At 45.8% G+C, this 20,445-nt stretch overlaps 1 protein-coding gene across 7 annotated transcripts in view; it reads right to left on the reverse strand.

Moving 5' to 3' along the window:
- FGGY (FGGY carbohydrate kinase domain containing) overlaps window positions 1-20,445 on the reverse strand; it is a 419,346-nt gene that overhangs the window by 66,762 nt on the left and 332,139 nt on the right. For all 7 annotated transcript variants that reach the window (XR_006963068.1, XR_006963067.1, XM_047085935.1 and 4 more), the window contains 2 exons: window positions 17,957-18,077; window positions 11,826-11,920 (listed from right to left, as the gene is read on the reverse strand). Coding sequence is in view for 5 of the 7 variants with exons in the window: in XM_047085935.1 (XP_046941891.1) it covers window positions 11,826-11,920; window positions 17,957-18,077 (216 nt within the window). In the remaining 2 variants the exon portion in view is untranslated. The remainder of the gene's footprint in view (window positions 1-11,825; window positions 11,921-17,956; window positions 18,078-20,445) is intronic.

Genomic DNA, 20,445 nt, shown 5'->3' on the forward strand with positions numbered 1-20,445 from the left:
ATATTCTCTTCCTGCTACATGGCTTCTGATTTGTGAGTTTTTATTTTGCTTAGTTTTATTCTGCTTACTCATATATTAAAAGCCTCCACGAATCCTTTATGGAAGCGAAGCATAAAAGATAAGTAAACAAACTGTTTTCTTCCCTAAGCAAAATTGCCAAGATCAAGCAGCTGTATTCCTGCTGATCCAAGGGCTGACCGTTCCTCTGGCCTGCCCCACCTGCTAAAGGGTTACCCTGGCTGTGGGTTCAGGCCTGCCATTCCCTCAGGCACAAGAAAGAAAAGAAACTGTGGCCTGGACATAATCACGTGGCCCCTGATCTCTCTAGCGCGTGATATGTAAATCTAGCTCTAGGTGCCCTCTGGAGCTCCGGGCTGCGGGGGGGTTTGCAGGGTTGTTCTGCAGCAAGACCACCTGAGTTGAAACCCTCATGCCGTCACTAGCCGTCGATGTGACCTAAGGCCAGCTTATTGCAGTCTTGTTGCCTCAATTTCCTGCTTTATAACGTAGGACGATACTACCTACTTCACAGGTCTGTCATGCGGATGAAATGAACACAGGAAATAACATTAGTGCTTTTTCGTGTGCCAGGCACTGTGCTAAATGTACTTTCATTCATAAAATCTTTGCAGCAACTCAGTGGGTCCGTTAAACTGAATCTCAGAGAAATTAAGTACCTTGTCCAGACAGGTTCGTTCACGTAGCTAGCGAGCCAAGAAGCCATAGCCTGGAGTGCAGCAAAGTGACTGAGAGCGCTACTTTTTCTCTCTTGCCCCATCTGATTTCCTTCCATCTTGCCCACAACGGATTCAGCTCACTTACCCTCTTCCACACCGAGCCCCCCATCCCCGCCCTGCTTCCAGGCAGGCAGCTAACATACTACCACAGAACTGAGGCTCCAGCAATTACTAATATTTACTGGGCTGAGCTGAAACGGAGAGAGATTTGTGAGGACTGAGGCACATGTTCCTTTCTCTGCTTTCTAGAAGGCCCCCCACTGCAAGCAGACCTGGGGACACGGGGCCTCTTCCCTGAGTTCCACTCTATCACTCGCTAATCCTCGGTGGCCCAGCTCAAATGTTGCCTTCAAAGGACTTTCCCAGTGGAAAGTCAAGACAGTGGAAGGTACTCCTTCTTTGGTGCTCCATTATCCCATTGCATAGCAACTGCAGTTTAAAAAAATAATAGCCAACATTAAATAAACACTATTTCACCTTACATGTTCTAACGTGCTTATTCCTTATAACACGAATTGTGAGATAATATCTCTATAATGCAGGTATTACTGTTATCTTTTACAGATGAAGGCTCTGAGGCACAGATATATTAAGTAATTCACCCAAGGTAAGTGGCAGAGCCATGATCTGAGCTCAGGCGAGGCCCCAAGGTCTTTGCCACTTACTTAGTATAGACTTTTTCATAATGGTATCCGTCTCTTCCCCGTTAGATTGGAACTATGTGGGAACTGAGATATGTTTAATTCTTCTTTGTCCCGCGGCCATCCTCGTCACATGGCAGGCTCTTGTTGCCAAACCCTGGCTTAAAGAATTGAACAGGGAGCCCCATCACCCACTTGAATCAAGGCCCACGTGCATGCCTTTTCCAGATCTAGTCCACTGGCATCTGTCAGCTGAGCTAGCGGGGCCCACCCAAAGTCCAGCGGTGGAGGAGAGCAGAAAATGCATCCTGACATCACAGGAAGGACCGGAGTAAAAGGTACATTAATGGGGGCAAAAACAAGCCAGTGGAGTGATTAATTTGGCCTCCCCTTCAATATTATGTTTACACAAGTTGATTATATAGCACTTAATTACTAATTTGCCCTACTTAAACCAAGAGTGCTTTTAATTTTTAATGAGATAAGGGAAGGAGATGCCTTTGCTTAGTAAGGAGTAGCTATTTTATTTCCTTCTTTTGTTTTGCCCAGCCAATTAATGACATTTCTAAGGAAATGCATCCCTCTCACGAATTCCTTCTCCCCATCCTCTTCTCCACCTCCCAGGTTTAAAAAGAGGTGGGAACAGATGACAGCCACTTAGAAACAAACTGACTTCACCTTCTGATCTGACTGGCTGGGCCGGGCAAGGCCTTGTGAAGTGCAGAAACATGGGACCTATAAAGGGTGCTACCAGATTTTTTGGGAATTGGGTACATCTGTTCCCAGAAACCCTAAGTTGGTTGTTACTGACAACAGAAAACACAGCCATGGGTGTCCAACCAGGGCAATCCTCCTGCAATCCTGCATTATTTCCTGGGTGCGAGGGTCGGGTAATTAAAAAAAAATTTTTTTTAATGTTTATTTTTCAGAGAGAGAGAGAGAGAGAGAGAGAGAGAGAGAGAGAGAGACAGAAACAGAGCATGAGCAGGGGAGGGGCAGAGAGAGAGGGAGACACAGAATCCAAAGCAAGCTCCAGACTCTGAGCTGTCAGCACAGAGCCCAACATGGGGCTCGAACTCACCAGCCATGAGATCATGACCTGAACCAAAGTTGGACGCTCAACCGCCTGAGCCACCCTGGGGCCCCAATGTCAGGTAATTTTAAGAAGAGCCCTGGGTCAGTCCAGACATAAGAAGAGCAAAGAGACTGGCGTCAGATCTGGATGTGATTGGTGGCTCTGCCACTCGTAGCTGTTAGACGACAGGCATGGCACTTAAACTTCCTCACACTCGGTTTTCTATCTGTAGAGGTGAGGTGAATAACCTAACTTGCGAGAATTAAACATTATCTAAGGTACCTTAGCAGAGTTCCCAGATGAGAGGAGGTGCAGGACAAGATTAGTCGTTTCTGGCAGAGGGAAAGTAGGCAAATGAAAGCAGGAATAAAGGAGCACCTTTTGAGGACCTCGGCATGTCTGTCCTTGTCTGCAGAGCTGTGAAGTCTCCTTCAGTGCTATTCAACCAGCCCGGTCATAACAGAGCTTGCCCCAGAATGTGAAGAAACACACTGACTCTTTCATGGAGAACATCTTAGCATGAATAAGATGTCATAACTGATTTACATTCTGATGCAAGTATCCCTTATCTTATCACAAATCTGTAACAGACCATTCACAGATTGCCCTCTGGTCTTCAGACGGACCTAACAGCGCAGCCTGGATGACTGTTTGGGATATTTGCATGTGCTCCTGAAGACCCCTCCCCACCCTTCTCTGGGCCTTGCCAGCCTTACCTGTACCAACTGCATCAACAAGTTCCCTTGCCCTCTGACTTTTGAGTCCAGCCAATGGGGAGCCCGGCAGTAAAACAGAGAGAGGGAGGAAAATGGGGTCAATAACTCAGCTCTTTCTTTCCAGGGTCTCTGGCAGGCAAGCTGGCTCAGTAGTCTCCACACGGGCCTCTGTTCTGGGGTTCTGGGGCTCCAGCAACTGGGCTCTCCCTTCACCTCTTAAGGTTCAACGGGTACAAACCCCAGGGTACTACATCCTCCCTTGTGACCCTCAATGCCCTGATCTACAGTCTTGTAAACAGTCCCTCCAGTAAAATCTCTAAAATTATCCTAATTTGAGAGTGCCCCTTGACTAACACCGCGATATTTTAAGGTACATCCAAATTCCAGTTGTCTAATACTGGTACTAGTTGTTTTGTTTTTTTTTTTAAACAAGAGCAATCACATCCAGCCCCGGAAGAATCCATTTCCTTTTGTGACAAAGGCCAATAACCCTTCGCTTTGAAATCCTAGACTAAGCCTTGGATTCTGGCTCCACCCCTTTCTAGGTATTGACTTTGGTAAGTCATTAACCTGCTGCTTCATTTGTAAAATTATTACAACAGTATAGGAAATACTACGATAACAGCATAGGAAATGTCCTTATAAACAACTTTTGACATGGTATCTATATTTTAAACGTTTGAATTTCTGTGATACGCAATTATTAAAGATCAGCCGCTCAACTTCTGAATACATGGTACTTTCTTAAAGTTCACTGCAGAGTACCATACATCTCCAATAAACAACTGCAATTTTTTTTTCTCTTTTGAATACTTCTTGATCACTTGCCTCAATGATGCAACCAAAATTCATTCGCTGACTTCAGTAAGACCTCTGTACATCTCATGACCCTGAACTCTGTCCAGTAGTATGTGGTATGCATGTGTGTGTGTGTGTGTGTGTGTGTGTGTGTGTGTGTAGTCATTTTTAGGGTCTTTTTCCCAATTAAAGAAAATTCCTGACTTAAGTAAAGGTCTTATCTTTCCTGGTCTTTCATTTCAGTCCATGGCCTAACTTATTATTCTGAACATTAAGCTTATAGGAGCATAGATCTGTTCTTCATGAGTTATCAGTGTGAAGGAAAAAAAATATATATCCAACCCATTCATTTCCAGTTTATGCCAAAAAAAAAGTTTATTATGAAAAGTAAAGGCATAAATGATCATTGCAATGAGAAGTTAATTACTTGTAAGCATTTGTTTTCACAGAAAGATCTTAACATATCTTTGCAGATTTGTACCAGTATGAAATGTCTAGCACAAAATGAAGTTAAAGAGTTTGGTGAACTTTACTTTAGAAATATAGTTCTGTAACCCCTCTAAATTTCTAAAGGGCTCAGCAGAGGTTTGGCCATTGTTTGCTTTTTACAAAAAGCCCAGTTCTTAAGTTCCTAAATAAAAAAGGGGTGGGAGATATTTGGAAACAAGTTGATGAGTTTAAATCTTTGTGTTAATAACAAGAGTACAAAAAGTGTCTCTTAATTAAAGGGCTTTTCTGTATCTACCTCTGTAAAAAGGGAGTGGGTGTATTATGATTAAGATGAGATGACATATGATAAAATAAGATAAAATAAAAATAAAATAAAATAAACAAAATTAAAATAAAATAAAATAAAACAAAACAAAACAAAACAAAACAAAACAAAACAAAACTCTTGGGCATGGCATGCCGTCTTTTCCAGGCAAAGGGATTAGAAAATTTCTGAGCCAAACAGGGTACACTTCTTAGTTTTATTTCTATATTTGATACTCAACTAAGCAGTGATGACAAATGTGGGCTGCTGATAATTTCTATAAAGCAGGCTACCCTGTGAAGCCAGTGGCACTGCCATGTTGGAATCTAGACCTTTCCTGGGCAAGGTATATGTATTTACTGGGATATAGTTTGATGGAATAAAACGAATATGCGCTTTGTATCAAGTAAGGTTTGACTATGCCTCCAGGTTTCAGAGTCTTTGTCTGCACAGTGGGGCCTGCAGAATTCAAATGTTTTGACTTTTATATCCATGATTCCATTCTGTAAAGTAGATTGGAAGAGGAGATTCACAATTAATCAGAACCTGAATTTGTTGCTTTTTTGAGAGGGAATGATTCTCAAAAAGATAAGAATGTACTGTTAACCAGGTGTGGCAATAGTATAATGAATGTTAGGGCCAGCATCACATTCTTAATTTAATCCTTCTTTAAACTACTAATTCTCATTCCAGGATTTTCTGTTGACTTTCTATGAGGCACTGACATATGGGACAGGACACTCAGAAAATTCAATCAGAAATCTGAATCTATTTAATTAGAAACCAGGATCTCATATCTCCAGAAACACATGCTTAAGCAGCAAAGGGCAAAAGGCTACTAAAGAAAGTTGATAATATCAGGACCATATGTGAAATGAATAGGATTATAAAAGGCCTGGGGATGAAAGCTAAATGGAACTAAAATTCACAGCAAAAGACTCATCCTACACACAAGAAATGGGAGCCCTGAATTTTCATCCACCACTGGTGGGAGTACAAAGCGTTACTATGTATCAGAATTCTAAAAGCTGGGAAACTTTCTGATGAAACAAATGTATCTCCCTAATTTATTTTATGGAAATAATTTAGGGTATCTGCAAAAATTTAGCTACAGAGATGTTAGCTGCAACATTCTTTAAAACAATGGAGACAACACATATATTCAAAACGAGGGGATTGGTGAAATAAGCCATGGTCTATCCTGTGTGTATAAAATTATGCAACCCATAAAAATAACAAATAACAATGTTTACTACCTATTTTGGGGTGGGAAAAAAAGCTACAAACACTATGCATTGTATGAACACATTATTGTAATTTAAAAAAAATGTAAAGTGGTTTAAAAGTATGTACAAAAAGGGGTGTCTGAGTGGCTCAGTCAGTTAAACATCTGACTTCAGCTCCGGTCGTGATCTCATGGTTCAGGTCATGATCTCATGGCTCGTGAGTTTGAGCCCCACGTCAGGCTCTGTGCTGACAGCTCAGAGCCTGGAGCCTACTTCGGATTTTGTGTCTCCCACTCTCTCTGCCCCCCTACCCCCCACTCGCTCTCTCTCTCAAAAATAAATAAAAATTAAAAAAAAATTTAAGTATGTAAAAAAATACTGAAAGTATAGAAACCAGAATCTTCAATACTGGCTATTTTAGGGCAGTAAGATCAGTGTTTTTGTACTTTTCTTTCAGCGTAACTGAACTTTCTTATTTTCTTCCTCCTCCATGAACATGAATAATAAGTTGTAGTCCAGGAAAAGAAAAAGAAAAAAAAGCAAATTAAGATTGAATGTGCCAAGAAATGGGATGGTTTCCTATTTCTGAACATCCACGATATAGCAGTCTTTCCAAACCTCCAGAAACTAACATCACCATAATCAGCTTTACTTTGTAAAATGTAATAGCCCTAAAAATCACAGAAAGTTGACTCCCACAACATAAAACAGAATGGAGGTGCATTGTACCGTGTATGAAGTCACAGGCTGTGAGGCACCTAATAGGTGATGAATATAATCAGCTCTAAGTGAAGTGTACTTTGTGGAAACGAATAGAAGGAGAAGCTTCAGCTAGGCGGTGAGCCTGTTTGCAAGGACTGACCTCGAGGGTGGGCCACTGCGGTCAGTGTGGATAGCTTCTCTTGTGGGCACACATTACAGAAAGGGTGAGTAGTCACGCCTCTCAACAGGCCACTTACACGTAGTGGTCTGCAAGACACGGGAGTCTGTCTGGAACGTGACAAGGAAAGCTAATGGTGGGAACACACAGAGTCCATGGTTTACAGAGGCGGCAGCCCTCGCACGGTGGGAGGAAGAAAGGTTTTGATTAATTGGTGGATTCCAAGGGCTTATTTTCTTTATACCGGTACGTGCCTTACATTGATTGGGGAATTCATTTTCATGTCTTGTCAGAGCCTCCTTCTGCTGCCTTTTGCTTCCTCTACTTTGGGGCAGGGGGGCAGAGGGGCAGAGGGGAAGGTGTCACTCCTGGAATTAAAGCTGGTGTCACAGAAAGAGATCCGGAACCAAAAAACAAACAGACCCTGTCTTTTAAGATAAGAAATTACAGAAAGCGAATGACATCTGCAGGGGCCTAAAGGAAGCGGAAAGTGGAAAGCGATTTTGTATTTCTGTCTCTTCGCCATTTTGCCTGAGTTGTCTTTCAAGGCATCTTGAAACTGGTTTCTTGTTTTATGTATCCTTTGCATGTCTTAGAACCTCTCTACCATCTGTGCTTGGATAATGTAAGTACGTTGTTAGTTCAGAAACGTATTTTTTCCAGTTTGTTATTTTTCCAGGGCCTGGGAGGCTACAGGAGAGTGCTGGGATGATCCCAACTTTCTAATCATAATTATGTGCTTTCTAGGATACTCAGAATTAGAGAATCTCTTCGGAGTGCATGGACAGCCAAGGGAGTGAGGTGACTTTTGGGGGATCAGGAGTGGTCAGATGGGAAGGTCACAGAGGTCAAGGCTGTGTGGATTCCATACTGCAGTGAATAAAAGGAGGAAGGAAGACTTCCTCTTGCGATCCCTCCCACTTACCCAACAGTATAACTTCTACCATGAAAGCAGCATCTCTGTGGCTTGAGTCCCTCTTCCTGATTGAGCTGCAGATACGAAGATGACTGTACCATGACGCTTGTCAATACTTTCTATTGGAGACAGAGTCTGGAACACTACTTACATGGAGAACACCATTTCTGGAGAGACGCAACCCTTTAAGATACTAGTAGTTGTTCTATTCTCTAATGCAGATGGATGGCTAGATCAGTACCCTCTGTGAGATCCTCATTTGAAAGGGGAACAGCAGGAAGCTTTCGATGTCAAAGGGAGAGGAGGGCAGGCAAGAAGCAGTGAAGAGAGGGAGAGAGAGAGAGAGACTCTGATGGTAACAGGAACCAACAAAAGAACAAGAAGTGGAGGCTAGGCATTGTTGGTGGGCTCCAAAACTTGAAATAGCAGTGGACCTCGTACTTGACTAATTTCTCCCCTTAACATCCCACCAGACCATTCTATCCCCTAGCCCTCTCCATCTGACAAAACTTCCCCCAGAACTGAAATATAGAGAGAGGTTTGCAGTGTTTGTAAGGAAAGCTTGCGACTCTAAATCCTTCGAACCTGTTTGGATCACCACAGGGAAGCACAGGGCTCTACCACTGGCTGAAGACACCCACTCACGGGCCCAGGAAATCAGGAAACCCCATCTCTTCAGGCATGTAGGCCTCTTTCCTAGGTATAGTCCAGGTCCTCTGGACTCTTCCTAGTCTTTCATTCGTCTGGAAGAGAGGACTCTGGCTGAGTCTACCAAAGTCTGCATACTGTGGTAGAGTCAAGTGAAATCCTTCCTCCGACCACCAAATGTGTGGTCTATGGAAAGAGAAAGCTGCTGTCGGGAACCGCTCAGCTTTCTTAAAGGAAGGAGTAGCAGGCACCTTGAAGACCAAGTAGGGTCTCTGAAGTTCAAAGAAAAAAGTATATTGAAGTTCAGGTTGAATAATACGAATCAGAGGGAGAAAGCAATTCTGTTTCACATCAACTTGCCAGAATCCTGAGCTCATCCCCAGGCCTGGGGCACAGAAGTGGCTGTCTCTTCTTTGGAGAGGGGTGAATGAAGCCACATCCACATGTGTTTACATTTCCAAAGCAGTTTGATCATCGTTATAGCAATGTTGATAATTACACTTGGGGCTTATGTAGGTCCTTAAAGGTTCCAAAGGCTCTTTATCTTAACAGCCCCACATGAGTGGCAATTCTGTAAATATTTTTTAAAAAGGAAATACACAAATACAGCAAGTACCTGGAGAGGCCAGGTGCCACTGACTGAAGATATACAACAAGCAAGCACAGAGGTCAAGACCACGGGATTCTCTTGGGCAACGGAATGACAGGTGAGCTTTCAGGGCTCTCTCAGCTGGGGGGTCTCTTTACTAGATTATAGCGTCTTCTAGAAATTACTGTCAGGAGGGGCACATATTTCCTCGGGCTTAATAGAAGAGATGAGCTTGTCTTTAAAATGCTGTGAGACTTGCAGCTACGCTCGAATCACCAATTCCAATACTCGATGCACTCTACCTGAGATTCTGTTCCAGAAGATGAACGGAAAGTCTCATGCAGTGATGATATGTCAGTGTGGCATGAAGGTTAAGACTTTCCACTTAGGGAAAGATGTGAGTGGAATTATCTTGGAGCTAGAAACTCCAGGTTTGACCAAGATATCACTGAGGCACCCGAAGTCACGGTATGGAGTATCTGATGAAGCAGGCCTATCTATCCCACACTACTCTTCGTTCGAGCTGTAGACTATCTCCTGAGTTGTGACCAACGGGGCATTTCTTTTTAGAAGGTACACTACTAAACACTCATGAAGCCACAAACTATTCTGAACACAAAAAAGAAAAAAAAAGTCGAAAGAAGTAGAAAAAGAACGATAATCAGGATGGGACAGAGATCCAGAGTGCCTTAGTTTCAATTCCTCTTCTGCCCTTTATTAACTGTGGCCTTGAGCAAATGGAAACCTCTCTAGGCTTTGGCTTCCTCATAAACAACACAAGGATGGAAACAGGGACACTGTCAAAATTAAAGGACGTTTCTTTGTCCGCTCCTCCTGCCATACAAAATACCATAGATTGGGTATTCAGACAAGAGAAATTTATTTTCTAACAGTTCAGGAAGCTGGAAGTCTAACATTAAGGTGCCAGCCTGGTCAGATTCTGCTGAGGGCCTTCTTCCTGATTTGCAGACAGCCACCTTTCTGGTGTGTCCTCCCAGGGCAGAGAGAGAAAACACAAGCTCTCTGGTGTCTCTCCTTATAAGGGCACTAATCCCATCATGGGGATCCCACCCTCATGGTTTCATCTAATCCCAACTACCTCCCCAAAGGCCCAATTTCCAAATACCAACATATGGGGAAGTTGGGGCCTCAACATATAACACAGGAGGGGACACGTTCAGTTTATAATATGATGTAAACCAACGCAGGGCCTCAGGGAGCATCTCTACTGCTTTGCTTTCGCTACCGTTTGTCCCAGGAATGGCATCTAGTTGTGAGAACACCTCCATAAACAGATGCATTAAAATAATAATTGAGATTTCAACAAGAAGGAAAGAAAGAAAGAAAGAAAGAAAGAAAGAAAGAAAGAAAGAAAGAAAGAAAGAAAGAAAGAAAAAGAGAAACCCCACGCAAATGTTTTGGAGAGAGTACCAGAAAATCCAGAAATCCTTGAGAATTCAGTTGCACTGTCTTTGATAAAAAACTTCAGCTAAAGGGTACTTAGCATTCACAAGTGGATTCAATTCCTTAGGAGCGATATTTCAGACATCAGTTCCAAAGGCTTGGCCAGTGTGCAGTGAACCACGCTTCTCAAAATGCGGTACGGATGCTGGAATCAGACTTTTGTGTCTGTGTTTCTAACAGTGTACCCTTCAGTTCTGTCACCTTTTTGGATCTCTGTTGCTTAACCTCTGCTGCCCGTGTAGGTAACAGGTGTCTGGAAGATCACAGGAAGAGCCCCTAGCACAGCTCTTCGAACATAAAAGGGTCGCGATAAATAGCGCTCTTGTTACTGGGCCACTGGTGTGAAACCCGGCTTCTCATCCTGACCTGGAGACCTTGGACAAGTCATTTAAGCTCTCCGAACAAACATTTCTTGAACTCTCAGGGGAGGCTGGGGAGCCAGACTTCTTGGTTCTGACGTTCACTAGCTGTTTCAACTGAGGCCAAGTCACTTCACTTCTTCATGCCTCAGCTTCTTCGACTATACGCTGGGAATAATGGGATTAAGTGTGCATTCCCGACACAGAGAAAGAACTCATAATGTGCTCCTGATGATTATTGCAGAGAAAGAAATGGAGGAAAGAGCAGAGTGGTCAGGGCACAGAGCTAGGAGGTAGACAAGACAGGACTGGATATTTAACCACTCAAAATCTCTCCATAGAACCTATGTGTGAAATGTCTTTTGCAATTTGGTGGCAGGAAAAGCCTTGTCTCCCACAAGAAACTAATGTTTCCTCTTTTTGAAAATAAGAATTATGCAACTTATCATGTGTTCATTTTTGTCTTGGCTGCCAGGAAGCTCAGAGTGCAGTTGTGTGCTCCGTCACGGAGCCCAAGTTATTTCCTTTTTCCTATATCTTTGTTCCTTATTTTCCCTTTTAATTCTTTTTTTTTTTTAAGCTAACGTTTTCATTTGTGCCTCTTATTGTCAGAATCCTCAAAATTATTTGGAAAGTGGTACATGAAGATGAAATAAACAAATATAAATCTGAAATGTACACGGAACACTTAAGTTTTAAAACTTATCTGTTTCATTTGCTACCAAAAAAAAAAAAAGTTGAGGGGAAATTAAAAGAAATCATTTAAGAGCTATTTTAAAGGAGAGGAAAAAAAAAAAAAAACCTAACAGGAAAACAGAATGACCAACACTAACGGAGGCCAAGTCAAATGAAAACTGCAATAAATATGTCTGAGGCTAGAAGTGTTTGTGCTTTCCCTGGCTGGAACCTATCATTTCTTAATTATATCCTCCGTGTGTTTTGCAAGATGTGAGCTGCTGTCAAGAGGAAGAACAGCTTCAGACAGGGGAGGAGCCACGGCCCACCCCTCGGCCCTCACATACCTGTACAGAAGCGAAGTCCCCCGAGGCACAGGCACCCAGAATAGCAGCGCCCACAAGAACAGACTCCACCTCTTGCGACAGGACCACAGGCATGCCTGCACAGGACAAGGCCACACCTTGGTTAGGGAGCAGGGCCGGGGATGGTGAGGGGAGCCGGCAAGCAGCCCCAGCAACAGAAACACCTGACGTGATGTGACGTGAAGGCAGCAGCGGGCACCCTCTCCCCATCCCCCACAGTTCTCTGCTCCTGATTCTAAAGGATTTTACAGCCAGTACCTACTGCTGCAGCAGCCAGGAGCCCCAAGGGACCCAGCACTCATGAGACCTTTTTGCCCCGATTTCCCAGGCTTCTGCTAGCTACTACCTGCCATTGGTTCAAGCTCCCTTCAACAAACATTTCTTAACTGCTTTGCTGGGCCCAGCGAATATGGAGATGAACCTCCATCCTGCTATTCAGGTCTCCAAGGGGAGGTGGATGAGAAAGAGATTAAGGCCGCACAGGGGGGTGGTTCTCTAACTGAGCTGCGCTAAGAAAAGGGAAGTAGTAAGAGGGTGTGATTAATCCCTCTGGTGGCTTCCTATTTCTCTGCAGACAAGCCAAAGCCCTTCCAATGGCTGGTGAGGCCCTCCAGAGCTGGCACCCACCCCGACGGTCTCCTCCCCTCCTGGCCACCCTGCCCCGGCTGGCCTCCTTGTTTTCTTGAATCAGTTGCAGGGCCCTCACCCATGCTGTTCCTTCTGTCTAGGTCACTTCCTCCCAGAGGCCCACACAGCAACTCCCTCTGTGTCCTTTGCGCATTTGCGCAAGCATCCCCATCCCACTGTGCCTTTCCTGACCGTTCAAAGTGACAACTGACCCACGACATTACTCATTCCCCTATTTCCTCAGCATCGTTCACCCCTGCACGATTACCGTCTGTCTCCCCTGCTCGAGCCTAAGCTCCATGAGGGCAGGCACATGGTCTCGTCCACTGCTGAATTCCTGGATTTGAGACTGCCTAACTACTATCTAGCACAGGGCAAAGGCTTCAATGATGAAAGAGCAAATTTCCCGGATAGGGAACGGGCTGGGGTGTTCGTCAGAGTGGAGACGAGCCTCACGGAGGCACTTGAGGGAGGAGTAGAGGTCCACCAGGCAGCAAGAAAGCACTCCACATGCCAGCTGCTGGAGCCTGAGGGCTCACAGTGGGTTTAAGATTAATAGAAATAATTTAGAATTCTGAGGAGTTTATATGTGTATATGTGTATGCTATAAACAAGATATACGTAAAACATGAGTATAAATGCATTGGCTAATCAGGAGATGGCAGCAATCTCCACAAAGGTAAGCTCGGTAGCCAGACCTGAACACCTTCCTCTACTCAAGACACCAGACTGACTTTTTCAAAGACTGCATGTGTCTTCCTATCCTTTCCGGGAAGATCTCCTTGACACAGTCACCCCGAGGCTCCCATTGCCTCCTAACTTTTCTTCCTACTCCCAGGCTCAGTCAGCTGCCCAGCCACCTGGCACAGAGGGTCAGGGAAGAGAACTCCCTCACACAGCTAGGGGCTCAGGAATGCCAGCCCCCAGACTGTAGGGCCACCTGAGGCTCCGCTGATAGGCATCGGGGGTGGGTCCCTTGGAAAAGCTCAGAGTCCATTCCACTAGCCCTGGGTCCTTCCCCAAGTGACATAAATATGTAGCCTCGGTTTCCCGGTGTGTGAAAGGGGGACAATAGTAAGACTGCTGTAAACCTGCTGTGCAGGTTTGCAGTGAGGCTTGATGAGAGAAGGCACACGTGGGGCTCAGCGCATGTCTAGTGTCTTAAGCCCCTGAGAACGGTGGCTGTCGCTGTTACAATGAAGCGGGAAGGTGAGCCAAGGCCCTCTACACGCACTCACTTGCACAGCGGGGAAGGGACAGACAGGTGCCCATCAGCCAACTACAGGGGAAGGACAGACACTGGGCCACACGGAAGGGCTATGTGGGCCCAGTCAGGAGAGCGCTGCATGCCTTTGTAGCAGCTGGGACCACCCTCACAGACAAGGCTCTTCTTAGAAGATAGCAAGCACATGTAAATGCCATTGACCTTCCAGCCCCTCCTTACCCTGTCAAAAGCCTCACTAGTTCTGAGCAGGGAGTAGGCACCTGCAGTCCCTTCCCCTGGGGAACAGGACACCAGAGCGAATCTGGTGGACCCCCCACTAGCTCTCCGGTTGTACCCTAAGGACTCTGGAGCCAGACCGAGAGCGTTTGAAATCTGGCTTGCTCGCTGATTTACCTGTGTGATCCTGGGCAAGTTCCTGGACCTCTTTGTGTCCCGGTTACCCCATCTGCAAAATGGGGATAAAATTCTACCTCCCTCTAGGGCTGCTGTGAGGATTGAAAGTACTGTTGTGAGTGAGGCACTTAAAACAGTGCTTGGCTCAGAGAAAACACTACATTAGCATTAGCTGTTAGGATTCTTAATATTTACCCTTATCTCTAAAGACTTCCTCCTCATCCCTGTCACCTGGATGATACCAACTCACTGCTTCCACTCCCCTTCAGGTCAATCCCACCTCGTCCCTTTCCACCTCCCACCTGCTGTGGGTCCTGGGACGCCGGCCTGTGCAGACCACATCCATGGCTCCCTTGTCCTCATGGCTGAAACCTTGACTAAACTCTAGTCGGGCAGCCTCTTCAGAGCCCCTCAGACTCAGGATGGCTATGCCCCTGCCTGCCCCTTGCAAGCTTCGGGGTGGTAAGACTGTGGGCAGCCCCAGGGGACCGCCTGGTCATCGGGGTTTCCCTACACCCTGCCCACACCTCTGTAACAGACCCTTTGTTTGATTTTACTCCAAACTTTGTGCGTCATCTGTTCCCTGCCTGGACCTGACTCATACCGACACCAGCATCCTCTGGGTCCTTGCTGTCCTCTCTGGACACTGCTCAGAGCACCAAGAGCACTTTTTTTGGTTTGCAATGACCCTTCTGGCAGGACCTTATCGTTTTTCTTTGCATCCCCCTGCCAAGCTCAGTGCTTGGTACGCTTGTGTGCTCAGAGAAGGCTTCAGAGTGAATTAAATGGAAGGACCAATTATTAAAATAATGAGTAAGAAAGAGGGAAATCCCTGCTGAAACGGCCAGGGATTAAAAAAAAACAAAAAACAAAAAACAAAATTCAGAGAAGGAACATTCAGTCCCAAGTCAATGGAGGAAACCTACAATTACTTAGGACACACCAAGTATTTCTTGAAACCACAGTTAAACTAACTGCCAGACGTACAGGGAGATTCTTCCTCCTCACGTAGAGGACATTTTCCCAAGTTGGCAAAGCCCCATTCTCTCTGTGTGCACGGAGAAGCCTGCTCGTCACATGCCAAAGATTTGCTTACAAATTATTAAACTGCACTTTTAAAATTTTTTTCTCTCTAACACACCTCCTTCTTTTTGGCGAAGGGCTGCTTTAAGGGAAGAAGCGAGTTAACATTTATGGAACACTGACTTCCAGGCATGGACCTTGGTGCTCATGAACTCACGAGCATGTACCCCTTCAGCACAATCTATCAGGAGGAAATAGCATTATCTCTTTTGGAAGAGGAAAACGAGGCTCAGAGAGGTAAGGCAGCTTGCCCAAAGTCACAGAGGTGACCCCCTGCTCTTTCCATGACTCCACACTATCTCCAAAGAATCTTCTCATCCCGCTGGGTTTTTGACAGGCAGTCCTGAGACTCATGCACCAGGTCTATGGTCCTCCTGAAGCCACTGTTTGCAGGAAAATCGGAACTACAATGTTTCAAGGCATCCAAGACTCTACCTCTATACCCACTGGTGTGCACCTGCCTTTTACAGGACCCAATGCGAATGTGTTCTTTTCTGTGAGTGCTGGGTGAAGAAGGGGAGAAGGAAACTCTGCCTGGAATGGGAACTATTTTATCCAATGCATTAATGAGTTGAGCAGAACCCAAAGCATTTAAAGGCAGATGCACTTTGCCATCACTCGTCAGTCACAGCTTCCCGACGCAGAGGAATTCCAGCCAAAGAAAAGGTCCCTTTGTCTGGAAGTGTAACTGGTCCACAGCCAGAGACAAAGGGTCCAGTTTCAATCGGAATCCAAATAACGATTAACAGCCTTTTCATTCAACAGCCTGAAGAACTGTTTCCAAAGCAGAACTTTCTGTGAAGCTGCTACCCGCCCCTGCTTCTGAGTCAGCTCAGGGACATAAGGCCTGGAAGAGGACCCACTTTCATTAAGGCTGGAGCTGCAGTGCCTGGTCAGGACCCGGGTCACTCAAACTGCCCTGCTCTCGGGGCATTCTCACAGGTGACACGTTAGCCAGGGCAGATCTTATCTCCCCTCCTGCACAGAGGTAGGAAGGCTTCACGGCAATTAGAAGGCTGGAAATTGGAAAGTCACTCACAGATCACATTTTAAGTCTGAATCTTATCTGACTAGCTAGCTGACTTTTAGATAAAATGTGGTTATCGGTTTTCTCCTAGGGAAAACTACAAGGTAATTTGGGCTCCTTTTTTAGGTCTTTCCTCTTTCAGCCTCAGCATGGCCCACGTCCCTAGGTTATGGACACTTTCAAGGAAGAGTAATTAACACATTGGCACAAACTACTCAGGAAAGCCAAGAAACCTGGGTGAGCAGCACAGCATAGGGGACGCTTAGCCTAGGCGCACCCAGGTCACAGTCCTAGTTCTGTCCCTCCCCTCTTACTAATGTTTGACTTTGGACAGTCAATTTAATTGACCCTCCTAGCCTCAGTTTCTTTGTCTGTAAGATGGGGCACCAGTTGCTACCTTTTGGCAGTTTATGAAGTTAAACATATACAGAGTGATTCTAGCAACACACAGTGGGAGCTTGGTTAATGGTAGTAATTTCTCTACTTAACATCCTGATACATTTACCCTTAGACTATGTGCTTTTTTATACTGTCCTCTGGCTTATGCCTCAGTCTATTTATCTCTAAGATGGGGATGAAGAATTTATTTAGTTTGATCTCCCGAAGTGCAGGGGTTGACTACGCCCCTGACACTTGGTAAAGCTCTCATCCGCAGAAATCTGTATCTTCTGGAGGGGGCAAGAGTGATGTGAAGCAGTGTCAAGGGCAGGGACCTTGATTCACCCAGGTGTCAGAGGTAAGGAATCCAGGTGATGGGGGAGGGACAGCAAGAGATCATGATGAAGGGAGGCTACTGAAGGATGGACTCCTATCACGCTGGAGCTGGAGCCGTAGGCAGGGTCCAATCCCCTCTATTTCCCTTCCCTTGCCCTGCTCTGGTGCCTGGCTATCCTGGGGTGGGGGGATGCCCATCTCCAGGAGACACCAGGGGAGAAGGGACAAGAGGCATGAGAGCACCAGTTCCAGAGGGACAGCAGCCCAGGGAAGGCTCTGTGATACAAGCAAGCCTCCTGCCAACGGGGTCCCTTTCTTGAAGGCTGAGGGATCTGCAGCAGGGATCCTGCTCTGCTGTGTTTGTATCACAAAGGGACCAGCCCATGCTTCTGGATTTTCCTGATATGTGTCATAAGCTATGAAAGAATCACAGGATCTTGGGGTCTCAGGGCTCAAATTCCCATCTGCAGCCAGACCCCAGTTCCCACAGAGCAGCTGGGCTCAGAATTCTTTCTTCAAGACAGCTTCCCCATCACTTCCTCCAGCGCTTGCCCTGCCCGGTCCCAGGTCCAAACCAGGGTGAGGTGTCCTACTATGTTTCCGTAACACTCGGTGCTTTTCTCACTCTCAGCTCTTGCCACACAATATTTGCACAGTGGTTTGTCCTTTTCAATAGACTCTGAGCTCTCTGGGGGCAGGAATCCTGTCTTACCCATCTCTGCATCTTCAATATTCCCCACAAGTGCGCATCAGAAGAGGTGCTCATACTGTTCCGTAAAGGCTTAAATTATGTCCTAGCCCTTGCCGACCCCTGTCATTTCTCAGGATCATTCAAAAGATGCCTTCACAGAGAAGTCACTTTCTCCATCATGGCTACAGACACTTCACAGTGATCTTAAGAAACAAGAATACATTTTAACCTAACTACACACAATAATTTGGCACATCACTTGTACCCTGCTATCTCCAACCCTGTCTGGTTCTTAGTCGGGCATATTTGCTGCCAAGCCCAAAGTGACCTCCTCTGTTCCTCCTCAGACTTACCTGTAATGTCTGCATGCATCTGCACAAAAAGGGGATTCTTGCTCAGGCCTCCACACAGGAAAAGAGTGCTGAGAGAGTGCCCTGCCGCCTCCAGGGCTTCTATGATGAGGCGGGTCCCAAACTTAAAGGGAAAAAGCAGAAGAAAGCATGAGGAGAACAGCAGCACAAAGAAAAGCTCTGGAACATTTACTAAGTGTCCACCCAGCGCCAGACAGACACCACACTGAGAGCTTTACATGCCCTGTCTCGGAGCGCTGAGACGCCGGGAGACTGTGTCGCTTCTGGTCACACGGCAAATGAAGTCACAAAGTGGGAATTCCAATGGGGGCCTGATTCCCAAACCTGCTTAATTACTATACCATTCGCTTCCATCAGTAGTTACACGACATTGACAAAAACAACTGATGGTGCTACCACAGTTAATATTAACACAGTCCACCGGAAACCACACGTCATGGGTGTTTGCTGCGGCCCCCGATGCTCTAGCAGGAACGAAGCATGGAGTGACTGGCTGGTGGTCTGTGGGTCAGGCTTCCTTCCCTGGATAGGAACTGAAGAGGTTGGTGCTTTGGAAAAGGACACCAATAAAATCAGCAGCAGAAACATGAGAAGAGAGCTCCAGCTGCATGAAGATGAGAGTAAGACTTCAGGCTGGCAAAGCGCTGACCTGTCCTTTATTCTCACTGGAAGCCAGGCAGCGGTTCTCCAATGACAGTTCTGGAGCCCGCGGCCTGGGACGAGGTGGGAATCCCGTGCTCTGGTTTGTTCATGGCTTCACCGTGCTTCATTTCAGCCCTCATGTACTAGGATCTCCCCAAAATGTGTTATGCTCCTCATCTTGCTAAGTTCACTAAACTCAGTACAAATCGCTGATGCTTGAGAAAAGGACACTGCTGTGGGGTCATCAGGGTGAATGCCGACGTACGATTCTTTAGTTTTAACTAGGATACATGAAGAGCTAAAAATCAGTTTATTTGGAGGTTCAAAAACTGGAAGTTCATGAGTCATCATTTATTTGGGGCCAGGATTTAAAACAAAAAGGTGGAGTGTGACATGACTTTGTGAGGCAGCCACATGGCAATGGTTGAGAAAGTGGCTCTGGAGGGAAATGAGAGAGGAATGGTTTTTTGATGGTGAGAGAGAGCCCTCGAGATGTTTAGAGAGCGATTAACTCTGAGGGATGACACAGTCCCAGGTGTGGACAAGGGGGTGAATTGACGAAGCAGAGGGAGGAGAAGGTCAGGGAACGTAAGAAGGTCAAGGATCTAGGAGGCCACAGATGGGACAGCCACCAAGAAGGCAGGGTTAGGGCTGGAGAGAAAACTGTGAGGTGGTATCCTGCATGTTGCTGGGAAGCTGGTACCCAAGTGTGTAGAGAAGAAGAAGGCAGTTTAGCATGAGGGCGTGCCCTATCAGAGGAGTAACCAAAGTAAAGGAAGAGGGTTTGGGCAGTGGCCAGGATGTCCCTCTGACCCGCAGGGGTGGGATGCAGGGCGAGGGTAGCCTCTTTTGACAAGGCAGTCTGGACAGCTGTCTTCCCTGTGTCTGGCGGTGTCTCTGGGAGAGGGAGTGGCTAGAAGGGGGGGGGGGCATGGGGCATGAAATCCTGAATGCTGTGTAGTAAATTATGAGACGGGGGCAGTTCAGGAGCAAAAGCTCAGCAGTTCCAGCCCAGGGGCCCTCAGCTCTTCGTGAATCTGGCAAGAATATGGATTAGGTGAAACTTGGGCCTCCAAAAATAATCCACAGATGTAGTGTGTTAAAAAAAAATTAAAACATGTTGTACTGTATAAGGCCAGATCCTGCTTATTGCATGTGGCTGATTACCCCCAGATGTTCTTTCTTAAGCTTTTGGGGGGTCATGAACCCTCTTGAGAATATGATAAAACCTACTGACCTTTCCAGAAAAAAAGCCACTTACAAAATAGTATTATGAATGATTTTAGAAGGTCGACAGATGCCCTTACGTCCACCATGGATCATTTGGTGTCTATGGATTTCAGGACACTCTAGTCTAATCAAGGGGCATGAGCCTGTAGTAGTTAAGAGCATGGCTTTTCTTTTTTTTTTTTTTTTTTAAAGTTTTATTTTTTTTATTTTTGGGACAGAGAGAGACAGAGCATGAACTGGGGAGGGGCAGAGAGAGAGGGAGACACAGAATTGGAAGCAGGCTCCAGGCTCCGAGCCATCATCCCAGAGCCTGACGCGGGGCTCGAACTCACGGACCGTGAGATCATGACCTGAGCTGAAGTCGAACGCTTAACCGACTGAGCCACCCAGGCGCCCCAAGAGCATGGCTTTTCAATTCAAGAAACCTAGGTTGGGGTTAAGACATTTCACCTACTTCTTGAATCAAACTGTATGGAACCTAAGACTCAATTCCCATTTTTTAAAAAGGAATGGTAACATCACATTCATTTATCTTAAAACTCTACGAATTGTCAGAAATGTTAACACGCAAGTAACATTTTTTTTTATTGTGGTCTTAG

This window comes from Lynx rufus, unplaced genomic scaffold, assembly GCF_022079265.1.
Source record: "Lynx rufus isolate CCGP_SWC_20201006 ecotype Redwood Valley unplaced genomic scaffold, mLynRuf1.p SCAF_2, whole genome shotgun sequence".
NCBI classification, from domain to species: domain Eukaryota; kingdom Metazoa; phylum Chordata; class Mammalia; order Carnivora; family Felidae; genus Lynx; species Lynx rufus.